General features: G+C 38.7%; 1 protein-coding gene across 1 annotated transcript in view; it reads right to left on the minus strand.

Moving 5' to 3' along the window:
* HAAO (3-hydroxyanthranilate 3,4-dioxygenase) overlaps positions 1 to 5364 on the minus strand; it is a 58580-nt gene extending 53216 nt beyond the window's left edge. The window contains exons 1-2 of the mRNA XM_060247485.1: positions 5113 to 5364; positions 220 to 298 (exon numbers count right to left, since the gene is read on the minus strand). Of these exons, the coding sequence (XP_060103468.1) occupies positions 220 to 298; positions 5113 to 5195 (162 nt within the window). The 5' untranslated portion in view covers positions 5196 to 5364. The remainder of the gene's footprint in view (positions 1 to 219; positions 299 to 5112) is intronic.
* Between the last annotated feature and the right edge of the window lie 6257 nt (positions 5365 to 11621).

An 11621-nucleotide genomic window follows, 5' to 3' on the forward strand; every position in this document is an offset into this window, starting at 1 on the left:
AACTAATCTTGCTTCCCTCAGTAAATAGCAATCAAACTTGTTTCTTTCAGTAGAAGCCAGTGGGGGAGGCCCTTTCAAGTCCTACTTTGGCCTTTGAGGGAAAACTCCTCTCTCCCTCCCAAGTGGCTGTTGCTAGCTAGCCAAGCTGATTCTGTGAGTAAAAGGCAACCAGCCTTGGTTCTGGCAGTTTATGGCTCTCCCCACTTCCCCAAGTGTTACCTCTTCTCCTTCTTCAATGTGATAATCTTTTCTTTGGTTTGGCCCACCAACAAACATTACATTCAGCTGATGGCTGTGCCTAAAGAAGAAGAAGAAAATTATAACATTCCCATGCTGCCTTTTTGTTGCAATAATATGTGAAATGGTATACAATAACTCAGTCATAAGAAAAGTCATAAGAAAAGTTAATGATATAACAACAGAAACATGTAACAGCAGCAATCATAAAAACTGAAGAAGAAAATCACTTTAAGAAATTAAACAGGGAGAATTGGGAGTCTCCCAATTGCTTCTCCGTATAGCTTTTTGCCAGGCAGTTCACAACTTCTTTGCAGGTTCAGGTAGTTTGTTTTCATAGGAGGTGCTTCTATAGGAGTTTGCTTCCACAGGGGTAGCTGGCTTAGGTACTTCTATATTCATGTAGTCCAGAAATGCTAGGATTTTCTGCTTCTCATTGAGAAGACAGCTTCCAACATATTCTTGTTCTACTTGTATTTCATGATAGTAGTTAATATTTCCTTATTCTTTCTCTTCTACTTCTTCATTCATATGTTGAACTATTTAATCACAGTCCTCCTTATCTTCATAGTAGAAAATCAGGCCATCTACATAAATCTGAATGTAAGTCCATTTGTTGTCTCTGTATCTTGAGTACATGTGTCATTCTGCCTTGCCTTGCTCAAATCCTTCCTTGGTTAACATTTGACAAAATTTCTTGTTCCACCATTTCACAGCCTGTTTCAGTCCACATATGCTCTTTTGAAGTTTATCCATAAGTTGCTTGTCTTTAGATTGTTCAAATCCTGGTGGTTGTTTCATGTAAACATCTTTCTTTATTTCTCCATGCAGAAAATCAGTCTTTCTGTCCAGATATTCCACAGCTCCTGCTGTGCTTAAGAGCATTTTTACTGAAGTATGTCTCACCCCTGATTGATTCAATTTATAAACTGCCCTCCCATGGAGCGCCCAGGGCAATTCAACATATCAATAAATAAAGTTTAAACAATGTAAAAAGCAATTAAAACAAAACAGTACAACAATATACTTCTCTGAAGTAATCTAATGACAGTTTATACCTTCCCATGGAGGGAGGGGGAAGGGCAAGAGATGGAGGCTAGGCTTGATGATAGGCAGTCATCTTCAGTCATAGGCCTGGCAGAATATCTCTGCCTTACAAGTCCTGTGGAACTGGACCAGGTCCCACAAGGCATGGATGTCACCAGGCAGAAGGTTTCACCAGGCTGCAGCCAGGATTAATTGGATTAATAAACTGGTTATTAATTGGATCAATTGTTTATTATAGAAGGTTAGACTCCAGTTTAGCACAATACCTGCCCATCTAACCCATTTAACCTGAAAAGATGGGCCTGACAATGTAAAGTGGACTGAGGAATGCCAGAAAGTATTCCAGCAGTTAAATGAACTGGTAATGTAATGTAGATATAGCAAGGTAACCAAAAAGGTTAAGTAAACAGGCTTTGGAAGTATATATAATGTATATAAATAAATAAAACCAAACTAATTACATTGAAATATGTACGATACTAGGCAGCATAACCCTCTAAAAATGGTAACTCCAAAATGCTAACTTCAATTTTGACTAACCAATAATCCAATATACATTGAAAACATGTGAGTACAACAATATGGCATGTATATCCCATTAACTAGTTAATACATTATACTCAAAATATGTCACATACTCAGCTGGTTAAAAAACACCATCAGTCAGTCACAAAACACAAACAAAACACACCACACACATTTCAGCTTTTGCCTTCTTCAGTGGTGCAACAACTAATCATGAGCTAAGAATCCTGATGAGTACAGTAAACATCAGAACTGTACTGTAAACAAATATACCCACAAATATTCTATACAACAAAAAGGGAAAATTATTATAATAATGATTTGAAATATAATAAGTGTACATATAAAAAACCTACTCATATATCATAAAATTCTCCCCATGGTGAGTAAATGTTGCAAGATGGCAATTAAGTAAGATATCAGGAGAATTCTTAAAGTGAGATAGTGGTTGGTTTTTTTTTTTTTTTTAAAAAAAAAAAAAACATTTTTAGCTTGTTTTTTCATTTATATACTCCTGGAATCTGTTTAGTTAACTTTTTGGTTATCTGATCTGCTTCTTTGGGTTGAGTTTTATTTAGAGTTGCCAAGTCCCAACTATTCCCCAGCAGGGGAATTTGGGGGGCATTCCAGGAGGGAGAGGGGCCATCCTCAATGTGATGACATCATGTAGAATGATGTAATCACTCTGGGAACACAGCACTGCACACTCACACCTTCCCTGGCTTTCCCCAAACATTTAAAGGAATCTTCCCTTTAAATGGTTGGGGAGGAACCAGGTGCTGGGTGCTGCAGCCCTTGCAAGCCCTGATTGAGCCTTGGAAGGCTGGAGCAAGTGGCTCCTGCTCTCTCCAAGAGAGCGGGCACCAGGCTCGCCTGCCCTTCCAAGCCCCAATTGAGGCTTGGAAGGCAGGAACAAGAGGCCTCTGCTGTCTCCGAGAGAGTGGGCACCAGGCTTGGATGCCCTTCCAAGCCCTGATCGAGGTTTGGAAGGTAGGAGCAAGTGGCTCCTGCTTTCTCTGAGAAAGGAAGCACTGGGTGCACTTGCCTCACAAGCTGCAAATTCGCAGCTTGGGGGTAGGCGCAGCCTGTGCCCATGGGGCCACAGGGGTGTGTGGCTTCCCCTGCCAGGCAGCTGGCTTTGGGGCAGGAAGGAGCCTCCCAAAGTGGGGGAATCCACGCTTGGACTGTGAGGTTGGCAGCCGTAGTTTTATTGTTGTCCCCCATCTCTTTTTGTTTTTGAATGAACCATGGAGGAGACACATTCCATGAGCATCCAAATGCAGCCTAAGGCCCAGCAGCACGCTTAAGACTGCTTCTTCAGGATGGTTCCAGTAGTCCATTATCAACTTTGTCATTTTTACAGTACCTCAGTCTTATCTAGATTGAGCTACAATACAAACACTGATGACATGTAAAAATAAAGATGCAGACACAATTTGTTAATGGAACACTGACTTTTGAAGTCATCAAAAAGTGTTTGAACACAAGTTTCTGAAGACATAGAAAAAGAATGGACTCTGCAGATGCCATTTACTGGGTGATAATCAAACATAATTGTTGACTGAGGTGACCCCATACATTGAACCCATTTGATTTCCACCACTTGGTGACTAATAGATTTTAATTTTAACCTATTTCTTTAACACAAAGTAATGGGGATAAGATTAAAGATTTCAGCCATTTCTGTCCTAAGGTCTGGAATCTAATGAAATAAAGATAGGAACAAAGCCAAGAAATATAAATAGTAACTAAATAGCAGCTATTTTGCTGATGGTTGCTCTTCTAGGATTATTTTCTTCTGACTTTCACCTTTGACCAACAGTTCTTTAGGCTCTGAGAGTAAATTTGGACTTAGAGAGTGCAAGAACATTCACACGATAAGAACTGACAGCAGAGTAGGGTGGAAAATGGGGAACTGTGAGATTTTTAAATCATTCACAATGGATGTGATTTATGAGCTTGATTCACATTTAAGGTTTGATCCATTTTGATGTGGAAAAGTCTCTCAAGCATTAATTTACCAAGAAATAATTGCTAGGGATTATCACAATTAGTATGCAGCCTTTCTCCTACAACTTGTCAATGGTTCTGCTGAAACCAACAGGACTGAAGTAAAAAAATATCCACTTGAAGAATTTTGTGTTTCATGGATATATTTCTGTCAATATTGCACTTAGTTATTTACTTCAACTATAATCCACCTTTCTCCTTGAGACTCAGGTCCAAAGTAAACTTGACAGCAGCCTCATGATAACCTACAAGGAAGCCTCCACCATTTTAAAATGCTTGTACACCTGAAAATGCTCACAAGAGGAAACAAGATCACCTCACTTCAGGTATTACAGCATTTAAATATATTTAAAATAGCAGCAGCATCCTTGTAGCTATCATGCAACACTGTCACATTTAGTTTGACTCTCAACTGCAATGCCTCAAAAAGAGTATAACACAACTCACAAAATTGAGGAATATTGTACCAAAGCACAACACAATAGTGATAATAATGCAGAAGTATGATTTTAGAGGATAATGCAGTGAAACATTTTAATACAGCAATAAAGGTAATAAAGGATTACAAATCCGCCTAAATTTGAAAGTGTGGCCAAAATGATTTTTCCCAATTGTTTTTGAGAATAACATACATTCCTTAATTAATGGGACCAATAGGCTTTTTGAATCCTGGTTATACAAGAGGGAAAAACCATCAGGGTTCGAGGTAAATGTTACAATGTTCTTGCAACATAGCAATTATTAACAGGAGTATCTGCAATCATAAAATGAACCACCTGGGAGACATGGCAGCCGAAAAACACAAATTGTACATCAAAGCACAGTAACTAATTTCCAAATGCTCTTTGTTGGTTGGAGTTCCCTTTCACAGACTCTACAGATCAAGAGATGGCATCCCCTTCCTTGTGCATGCCTGCCATGAAACTAGATAAATGAGAATAGTTTGAATTAAGAGAGGCTTGGCAATCCACTTGGTAGAAATTGATGATTATCACCTGCTGGTTATAAACTTGGAGACAGAGGAGTTAAAAAATAATGACTATTATGGACTAAAACTGTTATTCATTGGTCACCTTCTCTTGGGATCAAAGTTTACTTATGGCTTATTATTGTCTTCAATAGTAAATCACAATGTTAGGAATTGTTATCGGGGTCTAGAATTACCAAATGACCAACTTTGCTTCTAACAGTTTTGTGGTATTATAAAAGATCTCCATGTATCTTTGAGACTCTTCTATTCCACTCATCATCATTTCCAAACAATAGTTCATTTCAGTAGTAAGGTATACTTACATAAGCTTATTGCACACAGGAGGCAGGAAAGCAGCTCTGTTTTCTTCAATCCATTTCTTGACATTCACAAGCATTTCCACCATGACACTTTTAACCAAAATGTACTAAAGAAAATACTAACAAAGTATTCTGAAGAAGTGAATGACTTTACACAGGATTGTAGAAGGCTGCAAGTTACTCCCTTCACACAATATGATTGGCTGGTAAGGGTATACTTTGTTTGGTAGAACACCAAGACATCCTGCAGTGTTTGAGCTTCCAAAGGTTACTTTGTTCAAGTTAGTCTAGTATGTCAGTAGGTTACACAGTAACTGATTTGCTTGTTTAAAGGTACACACAATTGAGGCTTCCTCCTACAGAAGCTTGCATCATTTAGATAAAGGACATATGGAAGCCCGACGCGCTCCTTAATCTTGGGTTTTGCACACCCTCAGGAGAGGACATCCCTTTCCCCTCTATATAGGCTATCCCATAATAAGCCTTTGCCTTGTGCATAACATACGCATGCCATAATATAGTTGTTACTTTTCATATGCCATAGTATACTCCCAACACGCAAAAATGATGGCAAATGCAGAGTTTTCCATGGAAAGATTAACTACTTTTTAATTGGTAATCACGCAAGAGTGAGAAAATGAAATGAATGCAGACAGGGTTGATTTTTAATGCTTATGGCTGCCACCCCCCAGGAATCAGTTGAGTGAAGTATACCTGTGCTGAGAAGCATCTAATTTGGGAATCTGCAAAATTGAGCCACTCAGTTCAGTCTGCTTGAAACTTTGGAGGAGGTGTCTTTAGATTGCACTATGTTCTGTACAAATTTGATACTGTTATCTTCAAAAACAGATGGCCCAGACTGTCAAATTGGTTCCTCATTGAAAATAATGGTCTGAAGCCAACAAACAAACAAAAAATTCATATGGAATCAGTAATGTCTTACCCCAAAATCAGAAATCATGGTAAAACCATGGTGCTGACTGTCTGGAGAAGAGAATGATTCTAAACTAAAATTCTTCAAAATTCCTTTGCTGCAATATTACTGATTTCTATTTTCAACTCTTATGTAATGTCCCCCATATTTTGAAATGACCATTTATTTATTATTTAGATTTATGGATCTGGGTGCTGTACATCATTTCATAAAACAATAAGGTCATAAAAATTCACACACAAAACAGTACTAATACAAAATTTCTAAAGGATCAGATGGTAAATTTTTTCAAATTTCTATTTCAGACTGTGGCCACCTTGCAGGTCGGGGGTTGGGGGCAGGGAACAAAGCAACTTGGGGAGGAGGATAAGGTACCAGTAGAGTGGAAACCATTACTGTCCTCAACCACTGTTGTCCTCAAGCCTGGCCGAACATCTCTGCCTTACAGGCCCTGCAGAATTGCATAAGATCTTTGCAAAAACTAAGCTATACTTAAATCTCTTGGGGAGCAACCTGCTGGTATGTCTCTAGCAATGGATATTTGTAATTGTTGTTTATCTAGAATTAAGGCATTCATATTTTTAAATATACCAAACAGTACTGTGTGCTAAGTTATACATAATGCCTTTCATGTCCTTAAAGTAGAAAAGAAAAGAAAGTTAAGTTCTGAAATTAATATAAGGATTCCATTTTGTCCCCTTACCCTCAGATGGTATCAGCTAAATTTCTTAGAGCTCATCAAGAAAGTAGAGAGGTGCAATTGTTATTCAAAACAAATGTGATTATGAGTTGGAAGCACTGAAACAACCTATTATGTTCAATGTTATTTTGATCCTGTAAAGTTCATCTAGGAGAAGATAAAACTTTTTCTGGAGGTAGGTGAAATTATGGGCTATATTTCCTTCTGTGAGAAAACAATTCTTTACAATCAGAACTCTAGGACACTATTCTTTTATGTATTGCCTAAGATTCATTTTTAAAAGTGCCTTCTTTCCCCTAGGAGACCTATGAATTAGGCATGACTTTGTGTTATAACCCATTTCTAAATATAAATAAATACAAATATCCCCCAGCACATTACCATCTATGTGCTAAGGTTGTGCCAGTGTGGTTGGAGATACTGTGTCAAAACACTGTACCAATTGAGCTGAAGCTGTACCAACCGTTAAACTGTGGTCTTAGGCTGTGCCAATCATCTGAGTTGGCAACCCTATCTCCTTTCTAACCTGGAGCTGGCAATCCTATCTCCTTTCCTTAAATTTTGATTTAATTTGTATGTATTATATTTATGAGATAATTTACTCTTAGTCAATAAACAATTTTATTGGTAACATATGGTAGCAAATCTATGTCTATATCTTACAACTTAAAAAAGGAAAGATTTATCTACCCCATATCTTACTTTCCCCCCCACCCTTACTTTCCCCCCCACCCCCACCCCCCACCACCCAGTGTTATTTACTTAAAGAAAAACAAATATTAAAGGTACCCTTAACTATTAAAAAACCAAAAGTTATATTCTTGTTTTAAAAAACTTAATCATTATCAAAGATTGTCCAAAGTCCTTTTATTTTCCACTCCTTTTCTACATATCTTTTGAACTTCTTCCACTCCATCTTAAAAACTTCTAAATCATAGTCTCTTAATATTCTTGTTAATTTGTCCATTTCACTCCATGACATAACTTTTATAATCCAATTTCATTTCTCTGGTATTTTTTCTTGCTTCCACAACTGCGCATACAATGTCCTAGCAGCTGAGAGCAAGTACCAGATTAAAGTTCTATCTTCTTTTGGAAATTTTTCCATTTGTAATCCCAACAGAAAAGTCTCTGCAACTTTGTTAAACTCATATCCCAAAATATCAGACATCTCTTGCTGGATCATCTGCCAAAACATTTTAGCTCTTTCACAAGTCCACCGCATATGGTAGAAAGAACCTTCATGCTTTTAACATTTCCAACACCTATCCGGCATCTTGTTATTCATCTTTGTTAATTTTTTAGGAGTCATATACCATCTATACATTATCTTAAAACAGTTTTCTTTAATACTTTGACATATTGCGAGTTTCATAGAGTTCTTCCACAAATATTCCCAAGATTCCATCTTTATTTCTTTATTTACATTAATTGTCCATTTTATCATTTGAGATTTCACTACTTCGTCTTCTGTAGACCATTGTAAAAGTAATTTGAATACTTTTGAAATTAGTTTCTCATTGTCTCCAAGCAGAACTTTTTCCATTTCTGTTTGTTCTTTCCTTATTCCTTCAGTTTTGATATCATTCTCCACCAAGCTTTTTATTCGTTACATTTGAAACCAATCATATTTATGACTCAATTCTTCAGCAGTTTTCAGTTCTATTTTCCCACTTTTTATTTTTAATAATTGATTATATGACAGCCACTTTTCTTCGCCTGTCTTAGCCGTTATCTTTATCACTTCAGCTGGCACTATAAGAACATAAGAGAAGCCATGTTGGATCAGGCCAACGGCCCATCAAGTCCAACACTCTGAGTCACACAGTGGCAAAAAAAATTATATACACACATACACTGTGGCTAATAGCCACTGATGGACCTGTGCCCCATATTTTTATCTAAACCCTTCTTGAAGGTGGCTATACTTGTGGCCGCCACCACCTCCTGTGGCAGTGAATTCCACATGTTAATCACCCTTTGGGTGAAGAAGTACTTCCTTTTATCCGTTTTAACCTGTCTGCTCAGCAATTTCATTGAATGCCCACGAGTTCTTGTATTGTGAGAAAGGGAGAAAAGTACTTCTTTCTCTACTTTCTCCATCCCATGCATTATCTTGTAAACCTCTATCATGTCACCCTGCAGTCGACATTTCTCCAAGCTAAAGAGTCCCAAGCGTTTCAACCTTTCTTCATAGGGAAAGTGCTCCAGCCCTTTAATCATTCTAGTTGCCCTTCTCCGGACTTTCTCCAATGCTATAATATCCTTTTTGAGGTGCGGCGACCAGAACTGCACACAGTACTCCAAATGAGACCGCAGCATTGATTTGTACAGGGGCATTATGATACTGGCTGATTTGTTTTCAATTCCCTTCCTAATAATTCCCAGCATGGCGTTGGCCTTTTTTATTGCAAACACACACTGTCTTGACATTTTCAGTGAGTTATCTACCACAACCCCAAGATCTCTCTCTTGGTCAGTCTCTGCCAGTTCACACCCCATCAACTTGTATTTGTAGCTGGGATTCTTGGCCCCAATGTGCATTACTTTGCACTTGGCCACATTGAACCGCATCTGCCACGTTGACGCCCACTCACCCAGCCTCAACAGATCCCTTTGGAGTTCCTCACAATCCTCTCTGGTTCTCACCACCCTGAACAATTTAGTGTCATCTGCAAACTTGGCCACTTCACTGCTCACTCCCAACTCTAAATCATTTATGAACAAGTTAAAGAGCATGGGACCCAGTACCGAGCCCTGTGGCACCCCACTGCTTACCGTCCTCCACTGCGAAGACTGCCTATTTATACTTACTCTCTGCTTCCTATTACTCAGCCAGTTTTTGATCCACAAGAGGACCTGTCCTTTTACTCCATGACTCTCAAGCTTTCTAAGGAGCCTTTGATGAGAAACTTTATCAAAAGCTTTCTGGAAGTCAAGGTAAACAACATCTATTGGGTCTCCTTTGTCCACATGTTTGTTCACCCCCACTATCCATAAAGGTCTTCTCTCATCTCCATATTTCTTATATTTTATCCATGTATTTAATATGTTGCTTCTTATATAATGGTGAGAGAAAAGACCATCCACCCTCTTCTTTCCATAATATAAATATGCGTGCCAGCCAAATTTATTTCCGTGACCTTCCAACACTAAAAGCTTTTTGTTTAACCATGTCATCCATTCTTTCATCCATACTAAACAAACTGCTTCATGATACAATTTTAAATCTGGTAGTTGAAACCCACCTCTCTCTTTTGCATCTCACAGAATTTTCATTTTAATCCTTGGCTTCTTCCCAGCCCACACAAATTCTGAAATTTCCCTATCCCATTTATCAAATTGTTTGGCATCCTTCACAATAGGAATAGTTTGAAACAATTACATTATCCTTGGTAAAATATTCATTTTTATTGCAGCTATTCTGCCCAGCAATGACAAATTAAGCTTGTTCCATTTTAGCATATCTTCATCCATTTTATGCCATAACTTCTCATAATTATTTTTAAACAGATCAATGTTTTTCATTGTTATCGCCACCTCTAGGTATTTTACCTTGGAGGTAACTTCACAGCCCGTTAGTCTTTGTAATTCTTGTTGTCTGGAGATCACTCAGATTTACAACTGCTCTCTAGATGGCAGAGATTAGCTCCCCTTGAGGTGGGGGGGGGGGAAGGTCAATGCCTTCACTTGGGTGGGTAGGAAGACAGCAAGGGTGGCAGGCACTCACCCAGAGCCTCCTTCTAAAGCCTGTTGTACTTTTCTTCACAATGGGCCTTACTCCGTCTTTTATATAAGATGATACTAAAGGGATGAAAAGTCTAAGGAGAGAACCTTTATTTAATTTTTAATTTTAATTTAATTTGTGATTTGTACACTGCCCTATACCGCAAAGCGGTATACATTAAAACATTACAATAACAATAAATGGCATCAAGTAAACATATCAAAACATATCAACAAATAAGGCATCAATTAAACATATCAAGAGTAAATTATCTCATAATTCACTCTCCCCTACCCCTCAAGGGGAGCTGATCTATGCCATGCAGAATTTCTTGACTTGAAGTTGGCAGCTCTGTAGTCTCTAAGGGAAAGGACAGTCTTTCTTCACATTGTGGTTGTGGCGGAGGGGGGAGGGGTAACCAAAGCAGCTGACATCATTCTCCTCATTTCTCTCCCCCCTTTGATCTAAAAAACCCTGTGAAGGCTTCCCTATCTCCTTCTCAGGCAACCATCTTGGGGCGAGGCTGAGGAGAGGAAGGAGAGAGGGAGTGAAAGACAGTAAAGGTGGGACTGCCATGCCCTCTGAGGCAGTGCCAGGCTCCCTGGCTATTGCAGTGCCCTTCTGAGGCTGTGTGGGCTGTTGATAGGGCCTTTTGTGATGCTGCAGGAGCTCTGCAGCCCTTTTTGAAGCCGGTTGACAGAGAAAAGCTAAGAGATGTGGCTGCCTCTGAGGCAAGACTGCTTCTGGCAGCTTGTTCTACATTCCTGGGCCTGAGTAGGTGGGGCAGGAAAGTCAGCCAATGGAATGCCAGAGACACTAACTGACATGTGATGGACCAATCATTTGTTCTCAAAATATTAGCGAATGGCCATCCTCGGTTTGGCCATGGCGATAAGAGAATTATTACTATAGATACAATGAACTTTATAAATTAGTTACAAAAAATATTTAAGGTGAATTAAGTGATCCTGCTAGTTACATTAGATGTGTCCATATACAAATATTCCACAAGAGGCAGCATTACCTATAAGAGGAAATACACCTACACACCTTACAAGATAAACACCTCTTTTCTGGTAGCACTCTCTGCAATCACCCTGACAAATTAAAGGGATAGGCATAGGATCTTCCATATCACCTGAGATAACAAA

The sequence above is a fragment of the Heteronotia binoei genome, chromosome 1 (assembly GCF_032191835.1).
Source record: "Heteronotia binoei isolate CCM8104 ecotype False Entrance Well chromosome 1, APGP_CSIRO_Hbin_v1, whole genome shotgun sequence".
Classification (NCBI taxonomy): Eukaryota; Metazoa; Chordata; class Lepidosauria; order Squamata; family Gekkonidae; genus Heteronotia; species Heteronotia binoei.